Genomic DNA, 14,950 nt, shown 5'->3' with positions numbered 1-14,950 from the left:
CTCCTCGCTCATTCCTGGATTTGGTCAAAGGTAAGTGGGGTCAGAAAGACAGCGGCGCTTATTTTCAACATTTTGTTCGTTTTAATTGCGAAATTCTTTCTGAATGTATTCAAAAATCAACATAGGTCTTTTATATAGGCGAAGGACGACAAAGTCTGTCAGTCTAAATTAAATGTGTTTTTGTGTGTTTTGCAGGTATGAATTTACTTTGCCGAAGACTGAATCGTCGAGGACTTTGAACAACTCTACTCAAATTCATGTTTTTTTCTTCAAGTAATGGACATTTGATTACTATTTTTGCCTCCAGTTTGTTCCTGAAGGAAAGGCTAGCTCTCAGCTAACAAGCCCCACCCATAAGAAGTATCTCAGTTGATATTAAAACCATGAAGGTTGACGATGTAAAATTGATGAAAAAAGAGATATAAGTGCATGAAAAGCACACTCTAATATACCCGAGACGCTGAGGATCTATAGTATCAATAGTAAGTTGATTTTGAATATAAATTGAATCGAGATCAATCAAATGAAAGTAGTCGTAGATAACAGGCTAGCTAGCGGGAGCTGGCTAGCTGGCACCGTAGCTTAGTTTGGTTCTTGGCAAACAATTTGAATATAGGCAACGTTATAGTATGAGCTCACACAGGAAAGTGGACGGAGGCACAAGGCTCCGTTTCTTTGTGTGTGAGACGGACTGGACGAATTGTACAAACAAAACCAAATATAGCCATTAAAATAACCATAAGCAATCTATTCATAAAGATTGCCGTAGGCATAGAGAGCAAAATCCAGCTCATGAAGTCGGACTTTTTGCCTGCCAGACTCGTTTTGTAGGGGCTGCTCCACGGAACAAACACCCACCGCAATCTATACATAAAGATTGCGTTAGTGTGAGGCTTGTGGACAAACTTTATGAAGCACTGTGTGTGTAGAAATGTCGATAATTATAGCACAGGGACTTCCCGAAAGCCCGCATCATGTACTCGGCAATCTGGATAAAGATTGCGGGATGACTCAAGCGAAGTGGTTTTTCGAAGCACAAACAGTCGGGATTGATAACAAATATGGTGGATTGGTTGAGGTTTGCTGTTGGTCCTCGGGACGGCTCTGGGGGCTCGCCGTGTTCTCCTCGGAGCGCCATGCGGGAGTTTCTACCAAAGCGAGCCGCAGAACAACCACACTGTGCCCGCGGCTCCGTGTGGTGGCCGCGCGCAGGGCTCGCTAGAGACGCGGAGCTCTCTTGTCTTGTTTGCTAGCGAACAGCGCGGTCTTTGCCACGAGAGCCATTGTTGCTTGTGTAGGGATTGGGTTGCCGTCGTCGAAGTGGTTAACAGAAGGAGGGCTGTGAGCAGCAGCCAGCCTCCTGCCCCCCCCTCCCCCCGCTGACAGGCTCGGGGAGCTGCCCTTATGTAACTGTGGGCGTTCACGCTCTTATTTGATTCCCTCGCTCTCTCTCTGATGAATACGTGTCATCGCCTCACTTGTGGTGAAGGCTGGAGCCGCGCAGACATTATACACTGACTGTAATCATGCCGGAGCTGCTGCTCACTGAGAACAGCCCTAGCTTGCTTTGCCATACTGTACCATTGAACCCTGTAATGACACCACAGTATACCTGTGTACCATATGTTGTGTCCCCACTGACCCAGGACCAGGGCCATGTTTAACACTGATTCTATGTATATGTGTAACACTTGTGACGCTTCCAGGAGTTGGGTTATTTGCAGTGTTGTGGAGGTCTGAGACTATATAAAACTTCTACTACAACAGTTACACGGGTAAGACCTTACTGATTCCTCACATCATGACATTTCAAATGAATTGATTTGCACCAGATTTGCAGGCTCTGTACATGAATTGACAAATTGGGTCAAATCCAAGTCATTATAAAGTGCATAAACAAGTGCATGCTTGAAAGGCTCAGTGTACGCAGCTGTACCATGAACGATCTGCCAGTTATCTATGAGGCCTTTTGTTGTGATAATTCTTTAAAAGCCATGAAAGTGAAGCTTCTCAGGCCGGCTGACTCAGTGTTTGCTTTGTCTGTTTGGACCACTTGGACTGTTCTGATTACATTCTAAGTTGTTTTTGAAATCCTGAGACATCCACCACGGTTTGTTTTGCAGCCTGATGTCTTACAGCTCAGAGTATTGTCATGTGATGTTGCACTAACAGTTGTGTTTCTTTGTGGTCTATTGTGTCCGAGCACAGACGTGTGCTCACACCAAGTGACCAGCAGGTGGCAGTAAGTGGCCTGACTTGTGGCTGCAACAGTCACTAGTGATGTCACAACGCCACTGTAGTCCAGTACAGAGCCTACAGTACAGCCTTCAGTCTGAGCAGCACGCGTGAAGAGAGCATCTAACAAACTAATTCTACAGTTTTCAAGCATTTCATAGTTACAATAATCTTCCAGCACATATTAGCTTGTTATTATTATTATTATTACATTATCTGAACTTCCATCGTACATCTTTTCTCCAGATACCACATCAATTAGAGAAGATACATTCGTACAAAGCACTGTTCATGTTTCTATTCTCCTTGTTTTGTGTTTTTTTTCACACACCTGAATCATTGTGACTGACTATTAACATTTCTTTATGTAACTTTTTTTTTTTTTGCAAAATAATTCCTAATTGGCTGCTTCAATTTTACCCAAACACTGACCTTTCAATTTGTCTTGTCTTTGATTTTATACAACTATAATACATCTATTTGGTAAAATAAATCATGGTAACATATTAATGGTTAAGTTTGATACGACTAGAGAAAGAGTTGAGCCAAAAGTTGGGTAAATAAAGTTGTTAACAGTGAACATGTAACGTTTGGTACGTCAGTTCTATAAAGCTACAGTTGTGTTGTCTGTGCTGCTGCTGCTCTGACACAGCAGCCCCAGAGGGAATGAACAGTGCTGCCTCACAGAGAAACGACACTCTCACAGTCCCAGTGAGGAGCTTCTCTGGCACTGAGGAGTGAGTGACGGCGTCGTGCCCGTGTCCCGGCCGAGCCTCTGCCAGGTTGGCTCCGTGAACCACACCGAGCGTCGCGGGTGTTTGGCAGCACACTGAAGCCGGCGTGCACGGTGGATGTTTGACTGTCAGAGCGACAACAAGAAAGTGCTGCTGCTGATTTCTATGTAACCATGTCAGCCACAAACTTGTTTGTTTCTTCCCGAGCCTGATGTTTACTGGGTAGTCTGTCACTGTGGTCTCAGCTCCTCGGTCTCTGCTTTGTACATTGGCTCCTAACTTGGGGAGGTCACTGCTCAGACCCTCAGTGAATCTGGTGAGATCTCTATGTGGGGCTCATGCTTTTGGTCTCTGAGTTTGTTGTTGTGCGTCAGTTCACCGGAGCTCGATGGAACGTCCTTGATACAAACAGGCTGGTGTTGTCAACACTCTAGTGAGGTCATTCAGAATGGAATGTGGATGTGTGTTGTGGTAGGACAGCGTTGGCCTGATACAGTTCACAGTTTTTGTTTTGTTTAATGTGAAGCGGCTTTGGAGCTGTTCTAACAAAGTAGGAAGGAGTTGTTGAATCCTAAATCTTAGAGAGAGTTTGCCTGGAAGTCTGTAGGATGGAGCCCCGTTTTCTTTCTGGCAGGCTAAAAGTCCTCCTTTAACAGCACTGAAATACCATTTAGCAATGCCTCTACATATCACATAATCAGTGTACGTTTGTCCTGTTTGCATGTGTATTAATCATTTGAGGTGTGTATTTCAGACATGGCAGGGGGACCTGTGGACCCCAGAGAGATTTTGAAGGGTGTGGAGGCTCTTCTGGGGAAAGATGGAGAGCTCCGCAGTCTGGAGGGAGTCCCAAAGGTGTTCAGGTAAGGAGCAGACATTAGACATGACCAGTTTCTGTGCCCTAAACCTACCTGTTGAATCATGACCCTTCCACAGTGACATATGTTAACACCATTGTTCTTTATCCATGCAGCCTGATGAAAGCTTCTACCAAGATGGTCAGTAGATGCATGTACCTTAACATCCTGCTGCAGACCAAGTCCCACGATGTTCTCAACAGGTAGGCCCAACTTCTACTTTGTAATTTGCACATTCCAAGTATGAAAACCCTCCATTCATTTGGAAAGAAATGTGGATTCTAACAACTCAAACTTAACTCTTAGCTCTGCAGTCCACTCCTGTAAAATTCAGCTGTGTAAAAGTTAAATGTTACTGAATAAACGCCTTTTTTACAACAGGAATGTTGCCTCGTGCACACCTAGAAGAATGAATAGAGTGTTAAGAGTGCTGTAATTAACTTGACAAGTAACTCGTGTATAAAGAAATATTTCTTGAGTCAATAACAAGTTCCATTTATTGTTCTAAAGTCTTTGTTGATTTGTGAGTTAAATGAGCGATCACCTCAATCCCTCCGTCCAGGTTTATCAGAGTTGGAGGCTACCGGCTGCTCAACTCCTGGCTCACCTACTGCAAAACCACCAACAACAGCCCCCTGCTGCAGCTCATCCTGCTCACACTCCAGAAGCTGCCTCTCAAAGTGGACCACCTCAAACAGGTAACGGCTCCGTGCCTCCACCAGATCATGCCTCCGGTGTGCCTCCCAGGAAACTGTAGCACCTAATCTGCTGCTTTTCTCCTCTCCCAGAACAACACAGCCAAGCTGGTGAAGCAGCTGAGCAAAAGTGCCGAGACTGAAGGTCAGTTTGCTTGTGCATCAAAAATCAGACCTCTTGAACACAGACAGCAACACGTGTCCCACTAAGTCTCTGTCTATTTTTAGATCTGAGGAAGCTGGCGTCGGTGCTTGTAGACGGCTGGATGGCTACAATCCGCTCCCAGAGCGTGTCGAGCAGTGGCAACTCTCCTGCTGGTACAGACAGTCATTTCACTTTTCTGCCCGTCTCTGTTTCACAACGTCTCCTCCTCACAAAGGTTTGTAACATACTCTGTGTTTCTCCTCTAGATAAGAAAAAGAAGAAAGAGGAGAGCAAAGTGCTGGTGCGCGACGTGAAGGAAAAGAATGGAGAAGAGGAGAAGAAGAAGGAGAAGCCTAAAGCCCATGCACCCAGCCACGCAAAGATCCGTTCTATAGGTAAGCTTCACCTGATGACCACTGATGTTGTGAATCCTGAACATTTTTCAAAGTTTCGTATGAAATAATGAAAATATTTGATGTTGTAGGACTGGAGATGGACACTCCCAACCCAGCCCCTGCTAAGAAGACGCCCACTGCCCCACAGCTGGGTGACAAGTACAACATCAAGCCTCCGGTGCTCAAAAGGCCAAGGTACTGCACCGCCCCAAGGCCCACGGCCTCACTATCTGTTAGCACAGCACCGTCTGGTGGTGGATGTAGCCCCCAGCTCACTGCTGCCCTCAAGTGGCTGAACAAAGTACCTACATGTGTCCTATGCTCTTCTTCCCTCTGCAGTTCTGGTCCATCAGACGCTCCACCTCTGGAGAAAAAGTACAAACCTCTAAATACCCCCTCCAACTCTGCTAAAGAGATCAAAGTCAAGATCATTCCAGCACAACGTACGTTCAAACACACACACACACACAGGAAGGCCAGTCTATTTTACCGCCATGGCTGCAGCTGTGGTGCTCACTGCTCTCTTGTGTCCTCACTGCAGCGATGGAGTGCACAGGCTTCCTAGATGCTCTCAACTCTGCTCCAGTGCCCGGGATCAAGATCAAGAAAAAGAAGTCCAGCGCTAATTCTACAACTAATACCAAGGCTGTCTCTCCTACCTCTAACAAGGTACTGACTGATCTCAGCCTGACCCTGTAACGCTGGACTTTAGTATTCAGAACATCCTCTGGACATTTATTATTTAAGGATTTTCCCAAATCCCCAGAGAAATCTGACTCTGTTGGCCTGTTGACCAAGCATGACATCATTTCTTTCTGTCTCTGTCATCATTTCCGCCCTCTAATATCTAGGAAAGTGCAGAATCACAGCAGCCTGTCCCCTCATATAAGATTTTGCTAACAGTTCATCTGTCTTGTTATTTTTGTCTCCATACACATAATTAATGCTCCAAAGCTTGTGTGTTAAACTAGTCGTCTCCTTTTTTGCCCCCAGGCGAGTCCATTTGACAGCAAAAGCCCTACATATTCTTCATCCTGTGCTAAACCGTCATCTCCAGAAACTGCTGCTTCCGTTGCTCCGACTGATGAAAACCAGGAGGCGGAGCAGCCTGGGACCCCTGTACCCTCTGAGGACCCCGAGGCCTCTGACAACGGTAAGCTCCTGACTAAGTCATGTACATGGGCTGTAATGAGCTGTAATGAAGTGATCGTTCTCAATCTCCTGCCATATTTCTTTGTCTTTGCCTCCTGCTGGTTGTAGGTGAGAAGCCCAATGCTCTGGCAGAGCCACGTGGAGAAGAAGAAAGCTTGACCAAGAAGGGGAAGAAGAAGAAGACAGTTCACTGGGCTGAGGAGGACCACCTTAAACACTACTTCTACTTTGATCTGGATGAGACAGAGAGAGGTAAGCACTGTGGCTGTGAATCAGCCCAGGTGTGGAAGTGTGTGTGTACTGCTCTGAGACACCAACCAATGATCGAAGATCATCAGTCAACGATCGGAAACGATCAGAATTATTAATGATGTTACACTCTTCACAGTCAACGTCAACAAGATTAAGGACTTTGGTGAGGCGGCCAAACGAGAGCTGATGATGGACAGGCAGACATTTGAGATGGCCCGTCGGCTCTCCCATGACACCATGGAAGAGAGGGTCCCCTGGACACCCCCGAGGCCCCTGACCCTCGCTGGAAGCCTGGTCATCCCCGGGGCCAACAGCACAGAGAAATTCACTCAGAGAGACCGCGAGATGGGCATCCTGCAGGAGATCTTCCTCAGCAAAGAAAGGTAGGACACCAGTCTGTGGTAGACTCACTGGACGACGTGAAGGTCAAGCTCTGCAATGTGTCTAACTGATCCTCTCTCTTCTCCAGCGTACCGGACAGTCCACATGAACCAGACCCAGAGCCTTATGAACCCATGCCCCCCCGTCTCATCCCTCTGGATGAGGTCAGTGCACATTCTGTCAGCCACAGCTCCTTCTCTTGTTAAACGCATGCCGTGCAGATGAGTGGAATACTTCACCTTCTAAGCTGTCCGTCTCTTCCTCGCAGGACTCCTCCATGCTGGATGACGGCTACGTCGAGCCGATGGACACCACGTCACAGCAGGGCTCTGCCATGGCCCAGAATGAGACCTCCAAGCTGCCGCCCGTCCTGGCCAACCTCATGGTCAACCTGAGCAACAGCTCCCGCAGCCCGCAAGCCACAAACACTGTCAACAACCCTGTGGCCCCCACTGTCAACGTACAGGAGCTGCTCTCATCTATCATGGTAAGCATACAACAGTGCAGTAGGAGCAGCGTTTAGTTTTCCTCTAATAGCTTATTGCAGAACACTTAATTCACATTAAGTTTTTAAAGAAGTTCAATCATCATTGTAAAAGATGTCCTAAATAAAGGAAGTCTGTTTGTAGTGTTTCTAATGACGGCTGTATGTTGTCAGGGCGCTTCAGGTAGCCAGTCCACTGAGGACTTGATCAAGCAGCCGGACTTCTCAGACAAGATCAAACAGCTACTGGGCTCCCTGCAGCAGAGCCAGAACCAGAACCAGGGTGGACCCCCACCAGGTAAGTCTCTTCATCCATTGTGGAACTACATCCGTCCTTTTGCTGCCTCAGCACCATGTTTCAACCATCTCTCTGTCTGTGTAGTCAACCAGGGTCTGCTGGGTCACGGTCCAGGCATGAACAACATGAACAACATAAACATGAACATGCACATGCAGATGCCCATGAATGGCTACCCGCCCAACAACCCACCCGGTGGGCCACGCTTCAACCACCCCCCGCCCCCTCACAACCACGGACCCCCTTTCAACGCCGGCGGAGGTCCGCGCATGATGGGGCCTCCACCGGGCCAGAACAGAGGAGACAACGGCAACTACTGGGGAGACGACTCCATGAGAGGAGGGCCCCACAGAGGGGGTCACTTCCACCGTGGGGGCCGGGGCCGAGGAGGAGGAGAGCCCGGCTTCAGGGGCAGAGGACGAGGAGGGCCCAGAGGAGGACACAACAACATGAATGGTATTATTAGTTGTTATTATTAGTTGTGTGAACTACTGTACGTTTAGCCAGAAGGCCTTAACTGTGAGGGGGGGTCTCTGGGTCCCCCCAAAGAAGGGGTGTGTCTATGTGTGGTGTGATTTGTAACACTGTTGTGCTTCCTCCTCAGACATGTCCAAGAGGCCCGTGTGTCGTCATTTCATGATGAAGGGAAGCTGCAGGTATGAGAGCAACTGTGCTTTCTACCACCCGGGGGTCAACGGACCACCACTCCCCCCCAACCACCCCGCTAACAACCAACACAGCCAGCACCCACAGCACGGACACTAGGAGATGCTGTGAGAACTGGTGGCCTCTGGAAAAGCCATTCTCTTTGATCAAACCACTGCAGGCTGTCGGCCGTTTTCTATAAGACAAGCGTAGATAGAGGAGGACGTTCTGCCCTCCACTCTGAAGTGTCGGAAGTCAGAAGACTTTAGAGCTCTGCCTCCCCCGAGACGGACACTATGGCAGAGGAGGGGAGAGTAACTGAGGGACTCAAAGGCTGTGAGATGATCATTGATGGGACTGTGTGTTTTTATTGGGATCATTTTAACAGTGAGACTGAAACAAGCCACCACTCGTGACCACTACGTCTGAGTTGCTGCCTTTCTGCTCTGTCGCTTTCCACAGCATTAACATGGTCAACGCAATGGAAGTGTCCTACTTGACCACTGCTGAATTCCCTCCTTATTGTGGCTGCTGTACTGTGTACCAAATGTAGTTTGTCACCAGTCAGGTTTGTACAGAGAGGTAGAAATCTTTTCCCTTCCTACGTGATCTCCAATGTGAGAGAGAAGTTAAGAAAGCACTTGATAAAGATCTCAGCCCACAGCTGTGAATCAGTAAACTGGACCTGAAATGAACTGCACAGTGTTTAAAGTATATTAGGCCCATTCCTGAGGAAGATGTAGAAGTAAACTGTGATGATGTGATGAGGAAGGCTCTTTTTCTTTTCTTACAGCAGCTGGTATTGAATGTGAAGAGAACTGAGGAAGCAACAGCAGTGTGTGTGCTCACATGTAAGCTTTCCCTCTGTGCTCTGGCTCAGCTCGATGTGTGTGAGGTGTGACAATCATGAGCATCCAATGTGCCATGGTCCTGTCATAGGAGCGGTGCTCCCTGATCCCAGAGCTGCTGCCTGCGTCCTCTGTCCTCCCATCTGAACTCTGAATAGGTTCACACCGTTGACGAACGGCTCTGTGGGTCAGCTATAATGTCTGTTTTCTGTGAAAACAATGACCTTTGTGTCTCTTGTGGGACTGATGGAATGTAATGGTTTTCGTTGCTCCCTCCATGTTTTTTTTTTTTTTTATTTTGATATGATCTTGAGAACTTTGGCCCCTTTTAAGACGGGTTCATTTTTTTGTGGAATGTTTGTATGAATTTAGATTCATACACGGTCATATTTTCAGTTGAATTCTTTTGTACACAGTGTATTGAATAAATGTCTAAATATAAATGTTGCTATGTTTTATTTGGACGTCAGACTGCTGAGAAAAACAAAACAAGTCCTGAAATGGAAACACAAAAATGTCTTAAGTTCATATTAACTGATAAAAGGCCTTAAAGTATTAATGATGATAATAATAATAATAATTGTCATAAATTCGGGAAGGTCATAAGTCATACGTTTGGGAAGGTCTCGACTAAAATCTACTCCAAGAACAAAATGCCAGAAGATGTAATCTTTGAAATCAGTTCAGATCCTGCTGCCTCTGTCGTCCTGTTACGGTTCGGCTATGTTGAACATGCAACCTGTGCAGTGTGCTCACACAGCTGATGTGATGTGCCATGGTGAGTCACAGCGCCTGTGACCGCTGCAGGATCTACAGTGGATGGTGTGGCGGAGCTAATTGTTAGCTAACCTGCTCATCCTCTGCTTTAACTGTAACCTCTTCTCCTCAGTACTCCAGAGAAAGTCTTGTTCATGTCGTTGCACCGTCGTCTTGAACTGCTGATTCCCTCACTTTCTAAAGATGCATATGAGGAAAACTAAAGTAAATGTATGTGTAGGAAACACTGCCAGCTGCAAACGAGCTGCAGGACGTGGCAGTCATCAGTCCAGTCTACACAAGAAAGCTGACTGGATTCATTCTGACAACAGTATGTATAAAGTCTAAATGTATATGTAGAAACTATAAAACACAATAATAAAGAATTTGTTTAAATATGCACTGGTCAAAAAATGAACTTAATCACACATGGGGTCTGAGACGGTGGATGATGTCCTGGGGGATCTCCTCCTAGACCTGGATCAGAGGATCAGACCGATGTCTGGGGAACGTGAGGGTCAGTCAGTGGCATCAATGCCTTCATCATCCAGGAACTGCCTCCACACTCCGGACACATGGGGTCGAGCATCGTCCTGCACCAGGAGGAACCCAGAGCCCACTGCGCCAGCATAAGGTCTGACAGTGGCTCTGAGGATTTGATCCTGGTACCTAAGAGCAGTCAGGGTACCGTTGGCCAGCACATGGAGATCTGTGTGAGCCTTAAAATGCTGGGACTGTGGAGGAAAGGAACATCAGAATACAGTAATGACTATAAATAAACTGATCACAGTTGACTTCAGCTGTCATAAAAGTGTCATAAATGAAGTGTGTGGCTTTTTCCCCATCATGCTTTGCTTCTGCAGTGGATGTGAGTACATCTGTGGTGAATGTACTCACCACAGTGTCTCAGTATATCACTGAGTGTTGTCTCTACCGTTTGCCGTTCATAAACAGTGTTCGTCACAAGAACAACTACAACATGTCATAGCTAGTGAGAGAGGAAATATTTATTTGATAGTTCATAAGTGTAGTTTTAATACTTTAAAATGGTCCTAGTTCCTCTTTCTGAAACATGACAAGCCATGAATAAAATGCTGCTAATTTGCATGGATTATTTGCCTGTTTGTGAGTGTGTTTAAGCACCTGGGGCGAATGTGATGGAGGGTTACAATGAGCTGTACCACTGCACTTGGACATCCTGTTCTGTTTTTGATTCTCACCACATGATTACTTTCACAATCCTTCAGTTCAGGACAGGAACCGTTGCTGTCTGTCACCTCTGCCCCCTCTAACTAACTATCCAGTTTCAAAAAGGAAAATGTCAAAAAACATGTTTCGTACTTTTGCCTCCATTGAACAGTTGAAGTTGTTCAGTGCACCTGAAATCAGCTAAGCCTCAAAGAATGTCGTTAGTGTGGGCTTGGAGAGGCTGAGTGTTAGATTAGGGTGTGATGTAGTGTCCTCTTCTGCCTAACAGACCTCAGTAGCTATGTGACCACTGGTCTCAACACTGATTGTTTTGCCTGTATTCTTTTCTCTTTTTCCTTCTGTCTTGCACATAAGAATAGATTCTTTTGCTATATCATGAGTCAGACATGAACGATGCAAATGAGAAATACTGGCAGTGTTTCTAAGTTTAGTGCCAGTTACTCATTTGCATGGACAGTAAAAGTGATCTGAGGTGAAGCAGTGAAGGCGTGTCGTGAGTTCGCCTTTCTCAGCTTTATCTGAGGTAAATTCAGGTGTTCATTGTGCTTTACTTTAAACCAGGAAGTTGCATCCTATTCGAGCAGGAGCTGTGTGTGGAAAGAGTCAGCATCAGATCCGCATTATCAGGGCAGGGCTGAGTGCAGCTGGTGAATGTCAAGTGTTAACAGGAGTGGCCTTTAACCCTGCCCTTTACTTCAAATATTGACCATGGTGCTGTGACAACACACAGTGACGGAGAGACGGAGGCATGGAGTGGAAGGTGATGCAGACAGAGCAGGGGATTAAGGACACCTCATCACTAAACTGGTCACACATCCTGGTTACAAGTTAGCATCACAACGTACACAGTTATTTATTCAGTGCTTTGGGGCATTCTGTTTGCACAGGAATGGAGTGAGACAAATCAATATCGCATGGAAGATCTGTACATAACATAACATTACAGGAAAGAAGGAAACAGAAACTTAACAGTAGTTCGAGGAAAATGTTCACTTTATTAACACCTGAACATGTCAATCATGAGTAATAAAGCAGCTCTTTCAGTTAGAATCTCGGTTGAAACGGCACCATAAAATACTACTTTTTCATTGTGTTCTGTATCAGTGTCATGAGTGAGATAGAGATATAGAGAGTGACATAATGCATATATTTCATTGTTTGTCAAGATACATTGTAAAGCTACTTAACTCATCTCTACATAATTTAACTCCAAGCTTTTGTTCAGGGTTTGACCTGATGCGTGTGCATTTCAGTTTCTAATCCACAGTAAACTTGCAAAGTAACCCTAATCCCCAAAGAGAAGTAACCCCCAACCCTGAGAAAGTAACTATAAATCCCTAAAAAAGTAAAACTAGCCAAATTCCAACCCCGATACCCACTATATTTGAGTATGTGTGTCTGTGTGTGTGTAAAAATAAACCTAGAGAAAACGTTCTGCTTTAGACTCATCGACCTACCACGACCTCATTCACTGACTTTGAAATACGTCACCAGATTTCCTCAAGTCAAACTTCAACATGCTCAGTGATCCTTCCTGAATCGTTGGGTCTGAGTTTGGTCTAGACCTGCTTGTTATGGAAAGCGTCTCGAGATAACACTGTTATGAATTGGAGCTGTATAAATAAAGATTGATTGATTGATGGTGATGATGATGGTGCAGTAACATAGTTAGTGTGAAGTTCTCCTAACCCAGTAGTTTTGGTGCCTAAATCTAACCAAACTGCAACTAAAAATTGCTAATAATAAAAGAATAGTGAAATATCTAATAACTTGCTGTTGGTCTAACACAAGATTGTAAAAAACAAAATGTAGAGAGGGTGTCTGCCCCCCGAACCCAAACTGGAAGGAGATTCCACAGGAGAGGAGCCTGATAGCTGAAAGCTCTGGCTCCATCACTACTTTAGAGGACTTTAGGAACCACCAGTAGGCCTGCATTCTGGGAGCGCAGTGCTCTAGTGGGGTAGTACGGTACTATGAGCTCTTTAAGATATGATGGAGCCTGACCATTAAGAACCTTGTAGGTGAGGAGAAGGATTTTAAACTCTATTCTAGATTTTACTGGAAGCCAATGAAGAGAAGCCAGTACAGGAGAAATGTGGTCTCTTCTCTTAGTTCTCATCAGAACACGAGCAGCAGCGTTCTGGACCAGCTGGAGAGTCTTTAAGGACTTATTGGGGAAGCCTGATAATAAGGAGTTACAATAGTCCAACCTAGAAGTGACAAATGTGTGGACTAATTTTTCTGGACCTGATTTAGCAATATTATGTAGATGGAAAAAGGCAGTTCTGGAAATTCAATTCAATTCAATTCAATTTATTTTGTATAGCCCAATATCACAACAGAGTGTCTCACAGTGCTTTACAAAGTTCACTGAAATAAACAAGAAGTGTAAGCGAACAAACAATCTAATAAAGAGTCCAGCAGAAATCTGTTTAATGTGGGAGTTAAAGGACAAATCCTGATCAAAGATAACTCCCAGATTCCTCACAGTGGAGCTGGAGGACAGAGTAATGCCATCCAGAGCAGCTATATTGTTAGAAAATGTGTCCTTAAGGTGTTTAGGGCGGAGCAGAATAACTTTACAGCTTTATTTGAGTTCAGCAGCAGAAAGTTGCTGTTCATCCAGGACTTTATGTCCTTAAGGCAGACTTGGAGTTTAGTCAACTGGTTGGATTCATCTGGCTTGGATTCAAGTATAATTGGGTATCATCTGCATAACAATGGAAATTAATGGAGTGTTTCCTGATAATATTACCCAGAGGAAGCATATATAAGGTAAATAGTATTGGTTCAAGCACTGAACCTTGTGGAACTCCATGTCTAACTTTAGTGTGGACAGAGGACTCATTGTTAACATGTACAAACGAAAATCAATTTGATAAATAGGACTTAAACTAACTTAATACGGTGCCTTTTGTGCCAATTAATTATAATTAATAATTATAAATGATTCTCTGTGCAGTGAAATGCTTTGTTTCCTTCTCCAGTGCTGCACCATGCATTTGACCATTGGAAACTTGGATATTTGAACAATAAACACAAATATGGCTCATGGAGGCTTTATGCAACCAAATGCCCAAGCTGCAAACATCACGTCAAAACATACATAATCTGCTTTTAATATTATTTATACTATTTTTCAATGGCCTTGAGTTTCATGACTTAAACTCTGGCATCTTTCTCTTTAATATCCTTTTCTTTTCATTGTAAATTACTGTAAGTTTGTCACAATAACTCACTGAAAGGAAAAAGAGAAGAGGTAGACGCCCTGACTGAGAGCACCTTTAAACAGCAGCTTTGACCTACAGTCTGAGTGTGTGTGCAGCTGACCGTGGCTCTGGTGTGGATGGTTAGAAAAGCTGTTGTTCCAGGATGCAGGGGGCTGCAACAGTCAAAGGCCCGATTCAGTCACTGAGAGGAGGATTGGTTGTCAGGAGGCCTCAGACTGAACAAAGCTGCCATTGATGGCAGCCACACTGAGCTCGCTGCTGCAGGACACAGGACACTGATGAGATGTTTCAAGATAAAGCTCAGGCACAATACACACATCTTCAAATTTGACTTTCTTCGTGTCCAACGTTCAGACATTGGCAACTTATGGGCTTCCAAACAGGGATCAGCTAATTGTAATCATGAATCATATGCAGTTATTCAGGCCTACCTCCTGTTATTGTGTGGTCACGGTTAGGAAACGTGGATGTCAAACATTGTTAATTGCCCGTCTTCATGACTGAATCAATATGCACCTTTGTGGCTGGAGCCAATCACATGCAGACCAATCATCATCCAGCCTCTGACTCTCGTGGCTCTCTTGAGTGCTGACTTGTTCTTGGATCCAAGCCAAACACCCCATCTACCGACATC

At 45.2% G+C, this 14,950-nt stretch overlaps 2 protein-coding genes across 2 annotated transcripts in view; both read left to right on the top strand.

Moving 5' to 3' along the window:
* The window catches only part of ssr2 (signal sequence receptor, beta), a 102,636-nt gene that overhangs the window by 6,047 nt on the left and 81,639 nt on the right, over nucleotides 1-14,950 (top strand). The window lies entirely within an intron of this gene.
* On the top strand, nucleotides 200-9,558 carry ppp1r10 (protein phosphatase 1, regulatory subunit 10). The gene is made up of 18 exons (XM_070846337.1): nucleotides 200-482; nucleotides 3,724-3,832; nucleotides 3,943-4,029; nucleotides 4,389-4,524; nucleotides 4,615-4,666; nucleotides 4,750-4,839; nucleotides 4,933-5,061; nucleotides 5,151-5,256; nucleotides 5,401-5,504; nucleotides 5,603-5,730; nucleotides 6,055-6,214; nucleotides 6,322-6,465; nucleotides 6,602-6,848; nucleotides 6,935-7,010; nucleotides 7,115-7,333; nucleotides 7,505-7,628; nucleotides 7,713-8,084; nucleotides 8,233-9,558. The coding sequence occupies exons 2-18, from the start codon at nucleotides 3,726-3,728 to the stop codon at nucleotides 8,391-8,393; spliced, it is 2,442 nt and encodes an 813-aa protein (XP_070702438.1). The 5' UTR covers nucleotides 200-482; nucleotides 3,724-3,725; the 3' UTR covers nucleotides 8,394-9,558.

The sequence above is a fragment of the Pempheris klunzingeri genome, chromosome 16, assembly GCF_042242105.1.
Source record: "Pempheris klunzingeri isolate RE-2024b chromosome 16, fPemKlu1.hap1, whole genome shotgun sequence".
In the NCBI taxonomy this organism is placed as follows: Eukaryota; Metazoa; Chordata; class Actinopteri; order Acropomatiformes; family Pempheridae; genus Pempheris; species Pempheris klunzingeri.
Note: the sequence above shows the minus strand (reverse complement) of the source record. Positions and strands in the feature narration are given on the sequence as shown.

Excerpts from the sequence above, each read along its gene's own strand:
- ppp1r10 (XM_070846337.1), top strand. The coding sequence starts at position 3,726 with ATGGCAGGGGGACCTGTGGACCCCAGAGAGATTTTGAAGGGTGTGGAG. Across the intron at positions 6,849-6,934 it reads ATCTTCCTCAGCAAAGAAAG|CGTACCGGACAGTCCACATG; the intron begins GTAGGACACCAG and ends TCTCTTCTCCAG. Across the intron at positions 7,629-7,712 it reads CCAGGGTGGACCCCCACCAG|TCAACCAGGGTCTGCTGGGT; the intron begins GTAAGTCTCTTC and ends CTGTCTGTGTAG.